Source organism: Aquarana catesbeiana, linkage group LG08 (genome assembly GCF_042186555.1).
Source record: "Aquarana catesbeiana isolate 2022-GZ linkage group LG08, ASM4218655v1, whole genome shotgun sequence".
Lineage (NCBI taxonomy): Eukaryota > Metazoa > Chordata > Amphibia > Anura > Ranidae > Aquarana > Aquarana catesbeiana.
Genome location: NC_133331.1, coordinates 253989954 through 254012513, shown reverse-complemented (window position 1 = coordinate 254012513; position 22560 = coordinate 253989954). Strand labels below are relative to the sequence as shown.

Genomic DNA, 22560 nt, shown 5'->3' with positions numbered 1-22560 from the left:
AATGCAGGTTCTCGGTTTAGTAACACTCTGACATGCTTAACGCGGTCCTGCTATCAATTTTAAAATTTTAAGTCCAGCCTAGGCACAGATATAAAAAAAAGAAAAAATGCCCTTTGTTCTGTTTTAAATGCCACTTTATGCATTACTATACCTTCTTTGACCCATTTTGTCTAGGCAGTATGGTCACCTGCTGAATAAGCACAATCCACAGGCTGATTAGCCCTTCAATAAGCTACAGAAGTTGAATCCCGTGCAAATTTTCCTCAGTTAATTGGAGTACAGAGGATTTTTTCAGTCTGTTAAAGTGCCTAAGCCCTGTCTCTGCGAATTACGAACACTGACTGAGGGAACATAGAAAAAACAAAGAGGGTCTAGCTAGGACTAAACTAATTGGCACTAAGCAGGAGAGGAAGACAGAGGGAGACACAAAAATTCCATAATAAACAAGTTGTAGTGACACAAAACCTCCATACTAATGAACAATAATAACCTGATGCAGTTCAATATGACACAGTAAAATTACATAAAAATGGGACAGAGCACCGCTCTCTGTAGTTTAACGCTGATGTTTAGTTAAACTTTTTTTTTTTTTTTTTTTTTTTTTTTTTTTTTTTTAGCTACAGCTTCAGTCACATGGAATGTATCCTACATCAGGTTCTCAAGTACCACCAACAGGTCATGCTTTTGGAATTTCTCTTAGATAAAAAAGCTGCTCAAAATACCAAGTCATTGACTCTGATTTAAAGCACCTGTGCAAGATAAAAGAAAACCTGAAAACATGGCCTGTTGGGGGTACTTGAGGACCGAGGTTGAGAACCACTGTCCTACATCATACTGACTGCTGTTTACTGTAGAAATCTTCTCTACAATGCTACATTTTAAGCATTTTAAAAATACATTGACTGGGACTCGACTTTACTATGAGGTATCTAAGCTGTAAAATGCCCAGACATCTATAACATCTGAACAAGGCTTTATACTTTCTTACTTTTTTTATGAAATTGTGTGTTAGAGCAAGAATCATATTTGTTCATTTATTGATCATATTTGCACTGGATATTCTGTATTTCCTTGTGTAGGCCATGAAGGACCCCTCAGATCATTATAGGAACACATACTACATATTTACTAAAGACCCTCATAATCTGCAGAAAATGCTGGAGGATCCCCAAGTTGTCAACTGGAACCAAGATACACAAATAGAAGGTGAAGTAGAGGGTCTGAATGAATCTCAGTATATGTGAAATGTAAGGGTGATTTAACCCAAAGTAAAGATATTGAGATTGGTAGAGCTTAAGTGCCACTGGATTCTCATGTGTCCTCAATATTCCAACCAGGAAATGCCTGGACTCTCTTTTATTCAACACCTTTATGTGTTCCAGCTACTTCGGTTACATTCTCTATAACATAAAATAATATATATTATATATAAGTATAATAATATAGAGTACAGCCTCCTCCCCAGCGCGGCTCCCCTCGGTATAAATGTCCTTCCAGTACAGATCTACACACCAATAAAGATCCCTTCTCATAGTACAGTTTCTGTTCCAGTTCAAATCTCTCCCAGAACAGATCTCCTTCCCCACCAGTAGAGCACCCCACATCCTATGAAATACACCACCACCTCCAGTACAGTTCCCCCAAGTACAGATATCTCCTCCTAGAACAGTCCCCCCAGTTAAAATATTTCCCAGTACATATCCCCCTCCCGATACAGTTTCCCCAGTACAGATCTCCTTCCCCCAGTACAAATCATCCCCACCAGTACTGCATCCCCAAGTACAGATCTCTCTTCTCACCAGAACAGATCCCCAACCCTCTAGTAAAGTTCCCCTCCTAGTTCAAATGTATCCCTAGTAAAGATCCCACTTCAGCCCCCCCACCCCAAAAAAATATATATTTGCCATGCATTTCAAAATGAGATAAAGTCCCCCTTTGGATGTGTCATGTGACTAGAGCCAATGAGGCTTCAAGGAGAGGCAGACTGTCCGCAGTAGCTGCGGATGCTCAGTGGATCCTTCCTATCTACGCCCCTGTTGTAAATACATCCTTATTACATCAATAAAAGTGATATCACTCATAAATACAGCGCTGTAGTGATAAATCATACAAAAATATGGATAAATTAAATTTTTTTTATATATACAGTGGGGAAGGAAAGTATTCAGACCCCCTTAAATTTTTCACTCTTTGCTATATTGCAGCCATTTGCTAAAATCATTTAGGTTCATTTTTTTTCCTCATTAATGTACACACAGCATCCCATATTGACAGAAAAACACAGAATTGTTGACATTTTTGCAGATTTATTAAAAAAGAAAAACTGAAATATCCCATGGTCCTAAGTATTCAAACCCTTTGCTGTGACACTCATATATTTAACTCAGGTGCTGTCCATTTCTTCTGATCATCCTTGTGTAGCACTAACTCTCGGTGGAGCTGCTGGTTTAAAGCGGGCTGTTACCTTCACTCTCTGTTTCACCGGCACCGGGTCTAGGGTCCCGTTGAGTTTACCTCTGGACGATGTAGACACCAAACACTTGAGTATATTTTCCAATGCTTTAATGAACAAGTAATAAAGGAAGTAGCAAGAAAGAGGCAGAAGGAAAGTTGCAGGGAAGCTCAAATACCTTTCCTTAGTATTCTTTAGAACATTCTTTGGAATTGAACACTTGTAGTTGAATGCACTCCCCTTGTGGAATTCAATCTTTGCCCGCCTAGATAGGCCCCTCTCACTTGCCTAGCAGCCAGTACGCAGCACTAACAAAAGTCTCTGCCACAGACTTGTTTGGAATAAAACCCATACGATCCTCTGCCACAGGATGTATTGGCTTGCGATGAATGTTATATACAGTACTTGAACCTTTAAGCCAACCCGGTAGTACTATGCAGTAAGATTACTTCAGGATACGTCCTCCAACCGAGTCACCAGGCCCCTCTTCAGACCAGCACTCTGCATGATCCTTCCATGACGGGTCCTCCCCTGGGATCTCCTCGGCTGTCCAGCTTCTTCACTCAGGACAGACAGTTCAGGACCATTTCTCCGCTACTGTGGTAGGCCCCAGACAGGCTTCTGGGCCCACCGACACGCCACAGCGACGTTGGCCTCCGGAACGTATGAAGGAGTTTGCAGTGAGGGAAATTGCAACCCCCGTAGTTGAAAATGTTGTAGATGGATGCACCCCCTAGTGCATGGATGGGTCGTCCTAACCTGTCTGCCTGGCATGGCTGAGTAAATGCCCTTGGATTTTGAGAGGGCAGATGCCCAGAAGTTTGTACCCCATTTCACACACTTAGCCTGATTGCAAAGTGTTGCTGGGACTAGTAGTCCCACGGAACAGTTCAGTTAAATAGAGTTACACTTACACAGGCCTCAGGCCTGATTTCATTACTAAGTGACTGCTGCTGGAAGTTCATTCCCAGGGAAGGAGTTCACCAATACTTTACATGATTGAAGTTACTGCTGTATATTATTCTACACTGCTTTATTGGTCGGAAATCTTGCGGATTATAAGTATTACAACACAATAGCTAGCAGAAGACAGAAGATAAAGGACTACCTCTATTATTGCAAAGCCTTGCATTCCATCACATTAAGGAAGGACTGTATTATAAAACAGGGGGAGCTCTTTATCAATTGTGTTGGGCTGGGTAGATAACTTTGCCTTACAGTGTTTATTACAGCGTGTTGGAAGTGGGAAGGTGCTCAGAGTCAAGACATTGTCATTTTGAGCATTGGTCCCACTTGGAGACGCACCTGTATGGGTCATCCAGGATTTCCTTATGTGTTAAGATTGTTGTGAATATTCACTGTGCTGTTGCATTACGTTTGTGTGACGGTACAGCATTGTAATTATTGTTTTGTAACAGTTCCAGTAAAGAATACATTCTGGTTAATTACAATTGGTGTGACAGGGGCGAAACCAGAGTCTTGTTTCGGGAGGGGCACTGCCAGAAAATGTTTTTTTGCGGGCAATTTATTGGGGCAATGGCTGGTGTTGGCGTTTTCATCATCACTGCACCATGGTTGTTATGGTGTCAGGATGATTAAAGCGCATTATTTCTATTATTACATTGTAATATAAAATGAAATGGTTCAACTCACCATAATGCAGAATCAGTGGGAGCCCTGAGTGTCACTTTCCACGTCGACCTGCCTTCAGATGCAGCCTGTCATTTGCCACGTCCCTGCCACTCCCAGGCTGTGGATTGTCACTTGCATGCCATCAGATACTGATTGTCACGTGCCACGTCACCTGCCACATGCTGCTGATTGTCACTTACTACGTCACCTGCCACACATTGTGGATTACACTTGCCACGTCACCTACCACATGTTGCTGATTGTCACTTGCCACGTCACCTGCCACACATTGCGGATTACACTTGCCACGTCACCTGCCACATGTTGCTGTCACTTGCCACGTCACCTGCCACACATTACGTATGACACTTGCCACGTCACCTGCCACATGTTGCTGATTGTCACTTGCGACGTTATCTCACACATTGCGTATTACTATTGCCATGTCACCTGCCACACATTGCAGATTACACTTGCCACGTCACCTGCCACATGTTGCTAATTGTCACATCACCTGCTACACATTGCTTATTGTCGTTGGCCTGCTAAGGTGCAGATTGTCAGAGTGAAGGCAGGCAGCAGAGAGATGATGTAATCTCTCTGCTGCCCGCTGCCCATGGCTGTACAGTGAGGGCGGAACTGCAGTGATGCAGGGCGGGCAGTGAGAGATGTCATCTCTCTGCTCCCCTCCCGCCGGCTCACTGACTGGCCAGTCTCTCCGCTCACCTGTGGTCCGGCCCGCCCCCTCACTCGATGTCTGCCCTGCACGCCCACACACTCAGCTGGCGACCCCCCCCCCCCCCTCACTCATCTGCCGACCTGCCCGCTCAGGCCCACTCACCTGGACCACCCGCTCGTTAACCCACACACTCGCCCTCCCGCCCGCTCACTCACTCTGTCTGGGGCCCCAGCAAATTTTCAAAGATTTATGGAGAAGACTGTGGGTGACATGAACTTGATCAAAGTACTGGTGTATTTGGATAATGTCATAGTGTTTGGCAGAACACTGGAAAAGCACGAAGAGCACCTGGAGAAAGCTCTGAAGAGACTCCATGATGAAGGCCTGAAGCTCTCCATAGAAAAATGCCAATTCTATCAACCTTCAGTAAACTACTTAGGCCACATCGTATCCGCTGACGGAGTGGCCACAGACCCACAGAAGCTAGAAGCTGTCACCTCTTGGCCCAGACCCACGAATGTGACCGAGCTTAGGTCATTTTTAGGGTTTTGTTCGTACTACTGGAGGTTCGTAGAAGGGTTTGCCAAGATAGCTCACCCGCTCACTGAGTTATTGAAGAACCAAGAGGAAGCTGGTGTAAACTCAGATAAACCTGGAAAACCAAAAGAGCGTCCCAGGAAGAAGGAGTCCATCCAGGACCAGTGGAATCCGCAATGTGAAGAGACTTTCAGACAGCTGAAGTGGATCCTTATCACTGCTCCGGTCTTAGCTTATGCGGACCCTACCAGGCCCTACGAACTGCGTGTGGATGCCAGCCAAGACGAGCTGGGAGGAGTGCTCTACCGAGAGCATGAGGGGCTTTTAAGACCCATTGCTTATGTGAGCCGGAGCTTGGCACCTGCTGAAAAGAATTACCCCACCCACAAACTTGAATTCTTGGCCTTGAAGTGGGCTGTGGTGGACAAGCTAAAAGACTATTTGTATGGCGCTGAATTTGTGATAAAGACAAACAATAACCCTCTCACGTGCTTGCTCACTACAGCAAAATTGGACGCCACCGGCCAAAGATGGTTGGCTGCCCTCTCAGCATTTACCTTCAGCCTGAAGTACAGACCAGGGATTGGGAACCGGGACACAGACGCACTGTCAAGAAGACCTCGCTGTCCCCAGGACCACCCAGAAGAATGGACCCAACTTACCCCTGAAGAAGTAAGAGCCCTTTGTGAAGGGGCAGAGCAAAAAAGGAAAGGTGGAGCTAGAGCTGAGGAAATCGGAGTGTCTGCTGTGGGGGTGCCCAAGTGCTACTGTGATGTCACTCAGATTGTGGAGGAGGGTTTACCTAAGCTTTCCAGAAAGGACCTCCGGTTAGACCAACAAGAAGATACACTCTGTAGCCTGGCACTGGAGGCTTTGGAGAGCCAAAACCCTGATCTATTACTCAAGAGCCCTCAGAAGGGAGCTCACCTGCTGCATAAAGAGTGGGATCAGTTGCAGCTGCAGCAAGGAGTGGTCTACCGAAGGGGCCGCTCTGAAGACCCTGAAGAGAAGTGGCAATTGTTTCTGCCAGAGAAACATAGAGAGAGGGTGCTGATCACCTTACATGACCATCATGGCCATCTGGGATTCGAAAGGACCCTTCAGCTAGTAAGAGACAGGTTCTATTGGCCTCACATGAGGATGGAATTGGAGAGCTACTGTCACTCTTGCCTCAGGTGCATACAACGGAAGACCTTGCCCCAGCGAGCTGCCCCAATGGGCCATTTAGAGCGTCAAGGGCCAATTGATCTGGTATACATAGACTTCCTATGTCTATAATCTGATTTGAGTGGGCAGGGAAACATCCTAGTAGTCACTGATCACTTTACCCGCTATGCTCAGGCATTCTCTACAAAAGATCAGCAGGCGTCTACAGTGGCAAAGATCCTGGTGGAAAAGTTCTTCATCCACTTTGGCCACCTCAATGGATTCATTCAGATCAGGGAAGAGACTTCGAAAGCACTCTGATCAAATGACTGTTGGATCTACTAGGTATCCAGAAGTCTAGGACCATTCCCTACCACCCACAAAGGGACCCTCAACCAGAGAGGTTTAACAGAACCCTTCTCAACATGTTGGGGACACTGGCCTCTGAACAGAAACCGCATTGGAGTAAGCACATCACTGCCTTAGTACACGCTTACAACAGCACTAGGAGTGACGCTACAGGGTATTCACCCTACCGTCTGATGTTTGGGCGGGAAGCCAGGTTACTGATAGCCTTGGCTTTTAAAGTCTCTTTGGATCACACCTCAGAGACTTCTTATCGAGGATATGTGATTAGATTGCGGTAGAGTCTGAAGACCGCATATGAAAAAGCTTGAGCCACGTCAGATACCAGAGGAATCAGGAACAAGAGGAACTTTGACCTCAAAATACGGATTCAGGACCTGCAACCTGGTGACTGAGTCCTATTAAGAAATTTGGGCATGCCAGGGAAACATAAGCTGGCTGACCATTGGAGGTCACAGTCATATGTTGTGTGTAGACAGCTTCCAGGGATCCCAGTGTATGAGATCAGACCAGAAGGGAGGACTGGACCACTGGCATCGGAATCGCCTTCTACCTCTCACAGAAGCGGTCAGGATAACTTCACTGGAGGATCTACCATCTACATCCACCGCTGTACGTCGACCAGTAACTAGGTCTTGGCCTGAACCCTTAGAAACTGAAGAATGTGAGGGAGAAGAAACAGAGATAAGCTGGCTGTGGTCATCGGAGATACCCGAAGCTGAAGCCGGTGTTTGTCCTCAGGCAGGAGGAGGAAATAATGACTCTTAGGGCAAAAGCCTCAGAATTTATACCACTAACTGGGCACTCTGAAGAGCAGTTGACTCCTACTGACAGTGAAGTGCAAGAGCCTGAATTGAGAAATGAGGATGCTTGCTCAAGAGTGGTGAAAATGCCCAAAGGACAAAGGGTTAAAAGAGACATTCTCCCACCAAAAAGACTAACCTACGATACATTGGGTGAATGTTCTGAGGTGACCCAAGTTACTAGCAAAAGAAACTCTAAAATGGCTGATCCTTCTAATGCCAATTCAGAAAGAGAAAACCCCATCTCATCCCTTGACACATCTGTACCAGACACCATAGTGTCAGCTGTGGGTACACAGAACAGTCTCCCATCATATGATATTTGGTGGGTGTGTGTGTCCCACAGAGCCGCGGGCTACATTGTGCGGCGCGAACTTGAAGCCTGAGGAGAAGTTCACACCACAGCGTGCTGGAGCAGCAGTGTGGTCAAATCGGGAAGGATCCATAAACCCTTGACGGAGGTAACTGAGGACTCCTAGTCATCTTGTGAACGGAACAGCGTGACGCTGTGGCCACAGCAAACAAACTGAGATCTTGTGGAGTGGAGGCATCCATCTGTCTGGACCTAGTGTGGTGAGGCAATAAAAGGCCCAGTGCGGCCATTTTCTTTCTCTTGTTCCTGGGACGCATGGCCTGCCAGCAGGGCCCTGTGAGTGTGTGTGTCCCACAGAGCTGCGGCCTACATTGTGCGGAGCGAACTTGAAGCCTGAGGAGAAGTTCACACCACAGCGTGCTGGAGCAGCAGTGTGGTCGGATCGGGAAGGATCCAGAGTCCCTTGACGGAGGTAACTGAAGACTCATGGTCATCTTGTGAATGGAACAGCGTGACTGCAGCAAACAAACTGAGATCTTGTGGAGCGGAGGCATCCATCTGTCTGGACCTAGTGTGGTGAGAGGGCTGATGCCCAGAAGTTTGTAACACATTTCACACACTTAGACTGATTGCAAAGTGTTGCTGGAACTAGTAGTCCCACGGAACAGTTCAGTTAAATAGAGTTACACTTACACAGGCCTCAAGCCTGATTTCATTACTAAGTGACTGCCGCTGGAAGTTCATTCCCAGGGAAGGAGTTCACAAATACTTTACATGATTGAAGTTACTGCTGTATATTATTCTACACTGCTATATTGGTCGGAAATCTTGCGGATTATAAGTATTACAACACAATAGCTAGCAGAAGACAGAAGATAAAGGACTACCTCTATTATTGCAAAGTCTTGCATTCCATCACACTAAGGAAGGACTGTATTATAAAACAGGGGGAGCTCTTTATCAATTGTGTTGGGCTGGGTAGATAACTTTGCCTTACAGTGTTTATTACAGCGTGCTGGAAGTGGGAAGGTGCTCAGAGTCAAGACATTGTCATTCCGAGCATTGGTCCCACTTGGAGACGCACCTGTATGGGTCATCCAGGAGTTCCTTATGTGTTAAGATTGTTGTGAATATTCACTGTGCTGTTGCATTACGTTTGTGTGACGGTACAGCATTGTAATTATAGTTTTATACCAGTTCCAGTAAAAAATACATTCTGGTTAATTACAGTTGGTGTGAAGCATGGTCCCTTTTTCCCTGCAGGTGGAACAACGGATACCAAAGGTAAAGGTACACTATTGTACATTGTGTGGTTATCCTTTTGATGCTAGCTACACACCAACACTGCACCACAGCTGTGTCAAGGGGACTGAGCCAAGTATTAGGGGTGCTAGAGCAGAGTACAAGCCCAATAAAAAACCAGCAGCTCCTTAGGGGGTAAGTGCTACAGGTGGAAGACTGGCATTTAGTACAGAGTGGGTAGCGTAGGCCAGCGAAATGGCGACAGAACAGCTCTGTATCGATGGTGCTCCAGTAGGTAGTCACCTGCAACTGAGAGAGTCTGGCTGCTGCCTTAGCTGAAAATGACCTGTGGTAGTCAAAAATGAGCATCCTCTATATTTGTAACCTAGATCCACTACTGCATGTAAGTACAGGTCCAGTTTTTCCCTCCTGTTGGGGTTGACCGTGCATAGTACGTCTCTGAGCATCCCAAAGGCCAGCACAAACTCTGTGACACTGAGTTTGCGAGTAAGCCTATGGTCTTTAGCCTTCAAGACGATGGAGACGCCCCCCCCCATGAATATGACTTGTTTTCGGCTAACTCGTGTACTGATATGAGGAGAGATGCTAAGTTAACATCCTTCCCGACCAAGCTGTCCTTCCTGATGCCAGCTGGGACGATGTGTGCGGGGAAGACGTTAGTGCAGATGTCGGGCGTACCTGTAAGGCAGGGGTGTCCAAACTTTTTTCAAAGAGGGCCAGATTTGATGACGTGAACATGAGTGAGTGCCGACCATTTTGCCTGACATTCTGTGAACCATTAAATTCGGTCTATTGCCCTGTACACACGATCGGACATTGATCGGACAGTCCGACAACAAAATCCATCGCACAAAGTTGTTGGAAAATCCGATTGTTCTGAACACGGTGACGTAAAACATGTACGTCGGGACTATAAACGGGGCAGTAGCCAATAGCTTTTGTCACTTAATTTATTCTGAGCATGCGTGGCACTTTGTGCGTCGGATTTGTGTACACACGATCGGAATTTAAACGATCGGAAAATTTTATATCCTGCTCTCAAACTTTGTGTGTTGGAAATTCTAACAGAAAAAGTCCGATGGAGCCCACACACGATCGGAATTTCTGATAACACAATCCGATCACACTTTTTACATTGGAAAATCCGACCGGGTGTACAGGACATAAGTGTGTTCACCCAAGCACTAATACACGGCCCAACAAGAATTCTCTTGCCTTTGTGGCTGTGTGTGAGTAAAGAGATGAGCTTGGGCGTGTTATTTAAATATACCATATTTATTGGCGTATAACCTGCACCTTCACTTTAAGAGGGAAGATTCAGGAAAAAATCTTAAATTTTAAATAAAGAACTGTGAAGCAAAAAAAGGGTCAGTGCCCATCAATGCAGCCTCACAAGTGCCATAAATGTAGCACCCCCTTTGTCCGGAATGCAGCACCCCCTTTGTCCTGAATGCAGCACCCTCCTTTGTCCTGAATGCAGCACCCTCCTTTGTCCTGAATGCAGCACCCCCCTTTGTCCTGAATGCAGCACCCCCCTTTGTCCTGAATGCAGCACCCCCCTTTGTCCTGGATGCAGCACCCCCCTTTGTCCTGGATGCAGCACCCCCCTTTGTCCTGGATGCAGCACCCCCCTTTGTCCTGGATGCAGCACCCCCCTTTGTCCTGGATGCAGCACCCCCCTTTGTCCTGAATGCAGCACCCCCCTTTGTCCTGAATGCAGCACCCCCCTTTGTCCTGAATGCAGCACCCCCCTTTGTCCTGAATGCAGCACCCCCCTTTGTCCTGAATGCAGCACCCCCCTTTGTCCTGAATGCAGCACCCCCCGTTGTCCTGAATGCAGCACCCCCCGTTGTCCTGAATGCAGCACCCCCCGTTGTCCTGAATGCAGCACCCCCCGTTGTCCTGAATGCAGCACCCCCCGTTGTCCTGAATGCAGCACCCCCCTTGCCCTGAATGCAGACTCACCATTGCCATCAGTGCAGCCTGATTCATGCAGATCTGCAGCCTTGGAGGAGACAAAGAGGGGGCAGGACGAGCGCCGACAGACATACAGGAGAAACTCCTGTTTTATCGGTGGCCTCTTTAATAGAAAGTCCCGCCTCCTGTGATGGACAGAACAGTCGTCCAATGGCAGCGCAGGAGACGGAACTTCCTTTTACAGAGGTCACCGTGTAAACAGGAAACACTCCTGTATCTACGGCACTCGTCCCACCCCCTCCCTGTCCCATGCAAGGCAGCCAGCATGTACATCTTTTGTGGCCCCTGGCGCTCGGAGATTTGTTGGGGGCCACAATAGATATACATGTTAAAATGACCAGGCGGGCCAGACTTTGGACATGCCTGCTGTAAGGGAAGGCAGTGGGGTGATGATGGAAAATGTAGATGGTGGGGGCGCAGCTTGACGTACCTCCAGGGTTCCCACTTTGGCATGGACTTCGGTGACTGCTGTTGACAGTGTGGTCCCCAAGGAGTGCAGCTGAGTAATCGCTGAGGACATTGACCGCAGTGACACCTGGGTACCTGGTAGGGCTGCCACTGGCGGTGGAAACAGCAGCCTAAAAAGCTCAGCTTTCCTAGCTGTAGCAGGATAGGGAATACTCCTGCTCCGTAGTTCTGCTGTAAGCTTGGGGATGGTCCAAGCTCTGGGAGACTGCGAGCCGTCGCTTGCTGAGTCGGCACCGGGTGACGGCGGGGCGGAGGCGAAGTCATCGCTGTCCACCTGCAACATGGCGTCAGCTAAAATAGGGGGAAATGCATATGTTTAAGGTAAGTTGCAAAGGTAGGAGGGGATAGATGTGTTTGGGTAGATAAGATGGAAGGCAGAAGAAAAATAAAGGACAGAGCAAGAAGCGACAGGCGTAGTGACAGGTAGTTTGCGTGCAAGCGATGTTGAGTGTAGTTTTAGAAAACTCAAAAGAATGCGTGACAACCAAGGTGAGCCAGGAGGAGACTGGCTAGGTAACCAATAGCTCGGGTGCCCGTCTGTGCTCGGCACAGACTAATGAACCAGAGCACCCCAGGGCAGACTGGGGCAGGTAGCTGAAGTTTGGTATGCTAAGTAGGAACATTGCGATCTGTAGATAACATATGTTCGGTCTGCTAATGCTTGCACTGCCGGCAAGACATTAGGCGACCTTGTCTGCGTAGTGAAGGCTATTGCTTCGAAAACAGAGTGAAATGCAGAGAAGAATGTGACAGTTACTAACGCCTCAGGAGCATGTTAAATTGTGTATGTGAAGTAAAAACATGTCGTAAAAGAGTGTTTAAGAGAAAAGCAAGGGGGATCCCTTTGAACTACGCACCTGACTTGAAGCCCCTAGTAGTGAAGTCTCGGTTGGGGTTGAGAACTGGGTCGACCGGGAACCTGTAGTAGGGTAAGATAGGAATTGTATTTTGAGAAGGGGAATTGCTAAGAGCTGTTCAGGGCAGAAGCTGGCCCCCTGGTGAAGAGATGCAAGCCCTCGACGATGTTTTTTTTTTTTTTTTTTTACCTGAGGAAGATACTGTCCAAACCTGGTGCAGGATGGACCAACTGGAAACTCTACTGACCTAAAAAGGGGAAAGCGATAGAGAAATAGGTGAGTAGCTGTGTTGCTAGTGGAGATGAGTGGCCGTTTTGAGCCATTTGCAGAAATGCTTGCAGCGATTGCAAGTAAGCAGCCTTTTAGGAGGGCGAAACAAAGTTAGCGGAATTTTTTGATTATGTAGGAATGACCATGCGCAACATTGTACAAATAGATGGTGTGAGTTGTGTATGTTTATGCATGATAGAACGTAAGGCTGGGGATGCGAATCGTAAGTACTACTGTATTCGTATTGTCGATGCAACTTGTGCAAACCGGGCTGGAGTGTGAGCACCGGTGGTGTTTGTGAGGGATCCGAATCGTTTAAGCCAGTGATGCGACTGGACTCGGATCGGTTGGTGAAGTTTGTATTGCCGAGGATCCGACTAGATTTGAATCGGCTGTAGATGCGAGGTGATAAGGGGGCTTGTGTGCCGAATCATAGCGCCGATGATATGACTGGACTCGGATCGACTGATGGTGATGGTGGTTGAAGGGGCTTATGTTTGCCGAGGATCCGAACCATAGTGCTGAAGCTGCGACTAGATTCGGATCGGCTGTTGGTGATGGTGGTTGAAGGGGCTTATGTTTGCCAAGGATCCGAACCATAGTGCTGAAGCTGCGACTAGATTCGGATCGGCTGTTGGTGAGTGTTTGGTATCTGGTAAGAGGTGTAGGGAGTCAGGTGAAGTGGGTATTTCATAGGAGGCGTAGGGGGTCAGTAGGTGGAGTGGGGGTTTAGTAGGAGGTGTGGTGTATGGGACGCAGGTTTGGGACCATGCGCCGCTAATGCGACTTGATTCGTAAGAGGCGCTATTCGTATGGTTTGTAATGCCTAGTCAGCTAAATAGGAGTGGTGCCGATTGGAGGGCTACCACGAGTCGTTACGTTGCAGATGCGACTGGGCTCGACTAAGGAACAGAGCTAGGCAGAATGTGCGAATACATGCGAATGACATAGTAAGACTTATGAAGCCGTAAGGACGCTTTACAAGGGGGGAACATGATAACATAAGGATTTGAGTTCCGTAGGAACGGTAACAACAAGTCCTACCTGCAAAAGCGAGTGTGTAACGGTCGACGAAAACCTGCGAACGGGGAACTGCAACATGCTGGATCTGGAAAGCAGGAACTCACGGACACGCAGTAATTTAGCAAAGCCGGCCTGGTGACATAATACCGCGCACTGGAACCGACACAGACCACTGTGGATGGTCTGGTTAAATACCCCCCAGGCTCCTCCCATAATTTCAGGCAACCATACATACATATATACACAGTATCTCCAAAAGTGAGTACATCCCTCACATTTTTGTAAATATTTTATTATATCTTTTCATGCGACAACACTGAAGAAATGACACTTTGCTACAATGTAGTGAGTGTACAGCTTGTATAACAGTGTAAATTTGCTGTCAAAGTAACTCAACACACAGCCATTGATGTCTAAACCGCTGGCAACAAAAGTGAGTACACCCCTAAGTGAAAATGTCCAAATTGAGCCCAAAGTGTCAATATTTGTGTGGCCACCATTATTTTCTAGCACTGCCTTAACCCTCTTGGGCATGGCATTCACCAGAGTTTCACAGCTTTCTTACTGATGACCTCTTCGACTCCTCCATGATGACATCAGGGAGCTGGTGGATATTAGAGACCTTGCACTCCTCCACCTTCCATTTGAGGATGCCCCACAGATGCTCAATAGGGTTTAGGTCTGGAGACGTGCTTGGCCAGTCAATCTCCTTTACCCACAGCTTCTTTAGCAAGGCAGTGGTCATCTTGGCGGTGTGTTTGGGGTTGTTATGATGAAAAACTGCCCTGCGGCCCAGTCTCCGAAGGGAGGGGATCATGCTTTGCTTCAGTATGTCACAGTACATGTTAGCATTCATGGTTCCCTCAATGAACTGTAGCTCCCCAGTGCTGGCAGCACTCATGCTGCCCCAGACCATGACACTCCCACCACTATGCTTGACTGTAGACAAGACACACTCTTTTTACTCCTCATCTGGTTGCTGCTACACACGCTTGACACCATCTGAACCAAATACCGTATTTATCGGCGTATAACACGCGCCGGCGTATAACACACACCCCAAGTTTAGGAGGGAAATTATAAAGAAAAAAATGTTTTAAGGAAAAAAACTTACATTTAAATGCCCATCAATGCAGCCTTGCACAGCGTCCATCTGCATGCTTGTCCAGTGTCATTTGCAGCCTTGCAGTCAGCAGTCTTGGTGTCATTTGCAGCCTTATCAGTGTCCATTTGCAGCTTTGTCAGTGCCGGTCTGAAGCTTTTCTGTGTCCTTTTGCAGCCTTGCCCAGACTGCAGTTAAACAGCAGTGATATGTCAATGTCACTGCAGTTTGAAAATGGCACCACCGGCGCCGAAATACACAGAGCCGATCCTCCGCGGCTCTCGTTCACTTTCGGCCACTTTCGGCTCCACTCGTAGTCCCGCCCTGGATGGGCGTGACTGTGAGCGGGGATGAGCGCCGCCGATATAGAGATAGCCGAGTGTTCAGCTAGCTCCGCTCACAGTCACGCCCAGTCCCTGTGTCCATCATAGGGCGGGACTGGGCGTGACTGTGAGCGGAGCTAGCCGAACCTAGCCGAGTACACTCGGCTAGGTTCGGGCGGCGCTCGAGTGAAGCCGAAAGTGGCCGAGAAGAGCCGAGGACCGGCTCTGTGTATTTCGGCGCCGGTGGCGTCATTTTCAAATCGCAGTCGCCGATTGCTCCGCTCAGTCAGCGGGGGATCGGCGTATAACATGCACCCGCGATTTTCCCCTGATTTTAAGGGGAAAAAAGTGCGTGTTATACGCCGATAATTACGGTAAGTTTATCTTGGTCTCATCAGACTACAGGACATGGTTCCAGTAATCCATGTCCTTAGTCTGCTTGTGTTCAGCAAACTGTTTGAGGGCTTTCTTGTACATCATCTTTAGAAGAGGTTTCCTTCTCATATGTCTATTTCCCAAAGACATCAATTTCCCAAAAAGTAACAATTCTTTTTTTCATATCCTCAGAGAGTTCTTTGCCATGAGGTGCCATGTTGAACTTCCAGTGACCAGTATGAGAGTGAGAGTGATAACACCAAATCTAACACACCTATTCCCCATTCACATCTGAGACCTTGTAACACTAACAAGTCACATGACACCGGGGAGGGAAAATGGCCAGTTGGGCCCAATTTGGACATTTTCACTTAGGGGTATACTCACTTTTGTTGCCAGCGGTTTAGACATTAATGGCTGTGTGTTGAGTTATTTTGAGGGGACAGCAAATTTACACTGTTATACAAGCTGTACACTCACTACTTTACATTGTAGCAAAGTGACATTTCTTCAGTGTTGTCACATGAAAAGATATAATAAAATATTTACAAAAAATGTGAGGGGTGTACTCACTTTTGTGAGACACTGTATCTCCAGGCACATATGAAATGTCTGACAAATATCCCTACAAGGAGACCTAGGAAAATAGGTAACTTCCCTTTTCCCTTTCCCCCATCCCTCCATATAGCTCTATCTGTGTTTTTATTCAGAGTGTCTGAAAGTTCCTTTTAACTCATAAGTAGGCAGCTGCAGTCTGTTCTCTCCATTGCAGGTGGCCCTTGACCATATAGGGGAGGAAGTTAAGAGGAACTTGATTTCCTTGAATACATAAGGGCAGCTATCTGATTGGATGCTAGTGCCCCATGTGACTGTGGAAGCCATCTTGGGTCAGGCAGAGTCTATTTAAGACTCCCAAGCTTGGCCCGCTTTTTGTGAGTGGCTAGCTTAGGGACAGGTTCCATGTCTGTTAGGGACAATGCTTAGAGATAGGGAAAGGTTTCAGAGGAGTAGGGAGAGTGCAAGGAATATATCTGCCCAGACTAGGATGTCTTCCCCTTGGGTGTCGACTGGCCAGGCCACATTCGCTTCTTGTGGCAGATGCTGTCTGCATCTTCGGGGGTTTTAGACCACTGTTCTATCGCTGTTATAGTTTGTAAGTGGCTCTGAATGGGTTTGCCTTCCTGCTAGTGTGTATTTGCTGAACTTTTCTACAATATATTGTTTTTGAGAAGTTGTGCTCTGTGTGCTCACTGCCCGCCACACCACTCTGCACCTAACTCCCACATAAGCTTCACCAAACCTAATTGACATGACACCCAAGCCCTCTAAACTCTACCCGCTTCTCCCTTTAGCATTGGTGTGCCTCACCTCAGGACAACCTATAGAGCAAGTGAACCAATATTACTATCTTATTCATTCATAAACAGCTTTTCAGCCAGAATTGGGAATCGTGTTGCAGAAGGTCAGTTCCAAACACGGGAGGCAGATGGAGACAATCGGTGGCTTTCTACTCACAAGGGATAAATTAACAGATGAAGAGTTGGCAAAGTTCAACAGAAGGTACTGTGAAGTAAAAAAGTAAATTGTAAATCCACCAGAGAGAACACCTCAATCAGGAACAAAAGGACTACCCCCAGAAAAGGGACTTTAAGGGCAACTGAAAACCATATGATACTGGAGTACTCAATATGTGGATAAATATTAGGAGTGAATGTGTGTTCCCTTTCAACTGACGCATTTCAGAAAAAAATAATTTCTTTCATCGGGGGGGTATATAGAGGAAAGATGGTAGGATTACTTCTAAAATGAAATTACTATTCATAAGGATTTAATATGTATCGCAGACATTATATACATTCTTAACCGCTTGCCGACCAGCGCACGACGATGTACGTCAGCACAATGGCACGGCTGCGCAAATGGGCATACCTGTATGCCCCCTTTAAGACGCGGCATTGCGTGCGCCGCGGGTGGGGAGTGCGCCCGCCGCGTACTCCATGCCCGTGGGTCCCACGGACTCGTTGTCCGCCCGCGTCCCGCGATCCTGTCACGGAGTAGCATTTCCCTGTTCTGCCTAGCAACATGACAGAGATCTATTGCTCCCTGTCATCGGGAGCAGTGATGTCTATCATGTTGTAGTGAGCCCATCCCCCGTACAGTTAGAATCACTCCCTAGGACACACTTAACCCCTTGATCGCCCCCTAGTGTTTAACCCCTTCCCTGCCAGTGTCATTTACACAGTAATCAGTGCATTTTATAGCACTGATCGCTGTATAAATGACAATGGTCCCAAAATAGTGTCAAAAGTGTCCGATGTATCCACCATAATGTCGCAGTCACGATAAAAATTGCAGATCGTGGACATTACTAATTAAAAAAGAATTAATAATAAAAATGCCATAAATCTATCCCCTATTTTGTAGACGCTATAAATTTTTGCGCAAACCAATCAATATACGCTTATTGCGATTTTATTTTTTTTACCAAAAATATGTAGAAGAATACATATTGGCCTAAACTGAGAAATACATTTTTTATATATATATTTTTGGGGGATATTTATTATAGCAAAAAATAAAAAATATAGCTTTTTTTTCAAAATTGTAGCTCTTGTTTTGTATATAGCACAAAAAATAAAAACAGCAGAGGTGATCAAATACCCCCAAAAGAAAACTCAAAGGACGTGAATCTTGTTTGGGTGCAACGTCGCACGACGGCACAATTGTCAGTTAAAGCGACACAATGCCATATCGCAAAAAGTGCTCAGGAAAGGGGTAAATTCTTCCAGGGCTGAAGTGGTTAAAGGGAGATACGAGTGCACAGGCTCATGGAGCCCTGAACGGGGTCACATACGAGGGTCAAGATAGATGGATGAGTACCTCCACAAGCAATGGCTCACCACGCAGCTGCCGACAGGCTGCGAGCAAGCCGGTCACTGACTCCATGTACCGGCCGGTCAGGACAAGGCTGTGGAAGCCGCCACCATGTAATGCAAGGGGAGCTTCTGATGGAACGAACTGACGGGACTCTATGCGGTTGCCAGGACAACGCGTTTCAGAGGGCGTAGCTGGAGTCAGTGACTGGCTTGCTCACAGCCTGTCGGCAGCTGTGTGGTAAGCCATTGCTTGTGGAGGTACTCATCCATCCTGTGGTTGATCCATCTATCTTGGCACTTTGATGTGACCCTGTTCAGGGCTCCATACAGGAGGATTCTAGATGCTTATGTTCTATCTACACTTGTAAGTGTGTTGATTTTAGTCCTTTATCAAATAAACAAACGTTATTTTCACCATGAGCCTGTGTGCTCGTATCTCCCTTTATGTTTTTACAGCTGTCAGTTCCCCACTGATCTCAGAGCTGCAAGGAGAGTGGTGTGAGATAATCTATTGATATCAACCCTCTCGCTGAAGGATTTCCTTGGACATTTCACCTTGGACTGTGTTTTTATTTTTGTTTTTTTGCTTTTTGGACTCTTTACATTCTTTAGCACAGTCCTGTATTTCTTGTTTATTTTATTATATACATTCTTCAATGCTGCAGAAATTTCATACCATCGAACAATATGCATCACCTAGTACAGCCATTAAGTATAAAATCAATGTTCACCATTGCCTCCAGGTAAGACTACACAGCAAACCCCTTAGTGGGCCCCAGACGTCTCACACTGGGATCCCCCAATGGCCAACCGTGATGTAATGAGGTAGATGGGGAGCCTGGAGTAAGGAAAAAAGATAATGTATTTGTGGATGTATATATAATAGAAAAACAGACTAGGAAGTCTCAGTGAAAGGCCCAAACATTGTACATACTGTATGTATGTAGTCATTACATGGTAACATCACACCATAAATAAAACATAAGAAATAAGTAGGTTACTTGGAGATGGAGAAACATATCTGATTCTAAGGAACAATCCCATTAACATGTATAGGAATGAATTGAAGAATCTGGTGAGTCAAAATGAGAATTTTAAAACAGAAGGGGAAATATCTGGTGCCATGTACATGTAAGGTACCAGTTATTTACATGGTGCCAAAGATACACAAAAATAGAAACTGCCCTCCTGGACAGCCTATTGTCAATGAAATTGACTCCATCTGTTTGAGGATGGTTTCTTACAACCATTGGTACAAAAAAAACACCAGCTTATCTAACAAAGCACTTCTTGCAACAGCACAGATAAGCCATCAGAGGTGCAGGAGGGGGGCCCGGACACACAGGGGGGTATCAGATGTTGGCAGAGCAGGGAAGGGTATCAGTGTGGAGGGGGGCAATTACAGAACTGTGCCCTGTGTCTGTGTTTCTCTTTGCAGCAGCTAAAATCCAGCGGGAGAGAGAAACTTTTCAGCTGCTGCAGGGAGAAACACAGACACAGGGCATCGTTCTGTATTTGTCCCCCAGCTCTGCAGCACCAATTACCCCTGCTGTGCAGGCCCCCACCCCCTGTGTGTCTGGGCCCCCTACAGGAGGACTAGGGATACCCTCCTATCGGCGGCCCTGACTAGCTGTGGGAAAGCCGCTAATGAATGCTCCTATCCCCACCCCCAAACTGATTAACTCTTACTAGCTGGAAGATTTCTAGGCTGGAACCACACACATGTAACAAGGTGCAGAATCACTAAAAAATATGGTTCAGTAAATACTAGGGATTGACCAATTATCGGCAGCCGATATTCACAAAACTGACCGATATTACCGATATTGCTTCAAGGGGTTTTACCAGGGAGATGCATTCAGCTGCATGCATCATCCTGGTACCATTCTTTAGAGCGGACGGTCAGCTTTATTGTAATAACAACTGATGCGGCTCAGCAGCCACTCGGCTATTATTACAAGCAGCAGGAGGGGACGTCCCCCGCCACCTTCCATCACTTAGCCGGGCTCTACCGTCCCACCGGGAGGCCCAAGCAACCAGCCGGTAATGTGCGTTGCTTTTAGTTTACTGTCTGATCGCTGTTCACAGTACACACACACACACACACACACACACAGTTTACAAACAGAACTCGATTGGACACAGTTGATCATAATCAAAACATTTGTGCATAGATATAAAAAACATTATGGGCCGAACAACCCCCTGTTCGTTTCGCATCCAGAGAATGCGAACAGGCAAAAAATTTGTTCAAACACGCGAACACCGTTAAAGTCTATGGGACACGAACATGAAAAATCAAAAGTGCTAATTTTAAAGGTTAATGTGCAAGTTATTGTAATAAGTGTTTGGGGATCTGGGTCCTGCCCCAGGGGACATGTATCAATGCAAAAAAAAGTTTTAAAAACTCACGTTTTTTTCGGGAGCAGTGATTTTAAAATGCTTAAAGTGAAACAATAAAAGTGAAATATTCCCTTAAATTTTGTACCTGGGGGGTGTCTATAGTATGCCTGTAAAGTAGAGCATGTTTCCCATGTTTATAACAGTCCAAGAGCAAAATGACATTTCTAAAGGGATAAAAAAAGTTATTTAAAAGTACCGTATTTATCGGCGTATAACACGCACCGGCGTATAACACGCACCCCAATTTAGGAGGGAAGTTGAAGGGAAAAAAAACTTACATTTAAATGCCCATCATTGCAGCCTTCTCAGTGCAGCCTTGCCCCAGTGCAGCCTTGTCAGTGCAACCTTGTCAGTGCAGCCTTCCCCAGTGCAGCCTTCCCCAGTGCAGCCTTCCCCAGTGCAGCCTTCCCCAGTGCAGCCTTGCCCCATTGCAGCCGTCGATCCCCTGTCCCTGCCATATTGGGCTTCAAAATCGCCGACCGCGATTTGAAAATGGCGCCGCCGGCGCCGAAATACACAGAGCCGGTGCTCGGCTCTTTCCGGCGGCTCTCGTTCACCTTCGGCTCCACTCGTAGTCCCGAGCGGAGCTATCCGAACCTAGCCGAGTAGGTTCGGATAGCTCCGCTCGGGACTACGAGTGGAGCCGAAGGTGAACGAGAGCCAGGACCGGCTCTGTGTATTTCGGCGCCGGCGGCGCCATTTTCAAATCGCGGTCGGCGATTTTGAAGTTTTCACAGCTTGGGATCGTAGGGGATCGGCGTATAACACGCACCTGTGACTTTCCCCTGATTTTAAGGGGAAAAAAGTGCGTGTTATACGCCGATAAATACGGTACTAGCGCTAGTGCCGGCAATACACAAAAGTCATTGAAAAAAAAAAAAAAATGTGTGGGGGTCCCTCAAAATTCCATTACTAGGCCCTTCAGGTCTGGTATGGATATTAAGGGGAACTCAGCGCCAAAATTTTTAAAAAAATGGTGTGGGGTTCCCCCCAAAAATCCACACCAGACCCTTATCCGAGCACGCAACCTGGCAGGCTGCAGGAAAAGAGGGGGGACGAGAGAGCAACCCCCCCTCCTTAACTGTACCAGGCCACATGCCCTCAACATGGGGAGGATGTCCCCATGTTGATGGGGATAAGGGCCTCAACCCCACAACCCTTGCCGGGTGGTTGTGGGGGTCTGCGGGTGGGGGCTTATCGGAATCTGGAAGCCCCCTTTTAATCCAATAAATCCATGCTGCTACTCAAGCGATGGATGATCTCCAGTGACTCCAGCTGGAGATCATCGAGGAACACGCACAGGATCCTGCCTCCACCGGAGGCACCCAGCCAACAGCGCTAGCTTGACAGCTCTTATGTAGCTGAGGGCGGGGCCGCCTGTCACGTGACCCCATCCCCCTCTGACAAGGGGAAACGCCAGGGTGTATGGGTGACCCCGCCCCCCTCTGATGCAACGCAGGATTCCCGAGTAGGAGCATGGAATTATTGGATTACATCGCTGGAATCTCTTTTTTTATTTTTAATTAAGGACTTGTCCCAAGCTGTCTCCTGTGGTTTTTTTAACATTTTGACACTTTCTTTTTGTGAAATGGTAGGGGTACATTGTACCCCTTACCAATTCACATGGGGGGGCGGGATCTGGGTGTCCCCTTTGTTTAAGTGGGCTTCCAGATTCCGATAAGCCCCCCGCCCGCA

The 22560-nt window shown here is 47.0% G+C and overlaps 1 protein-coding gene across 1 annotated transcript in view; it reads left to right on the top strand.

The window, feature by feature from the left end:
- The window catches only part of LOC141106729 (glycine N-acyltransferase-like protein 1), a 47967-nt gene that overhangs the window by 12181 nt on the left and 13226 nt on the right, over positions 1 to 22560 (top strand). Inside the window, exons 3-4 of the mRNA XM_073597662.1 lie at positions 1080 to 1206; positions 17014 to 17146. Of these exons, the coding sequence (XP_073453763.1) occupies positions 1080 to 1206; positions 17014 to 17146 (260 nt within the window). The remainder of the gene's footprint in view (positions 1 to 1079; positions 1207 to 17013; positions 17147 to 22560) is intronic.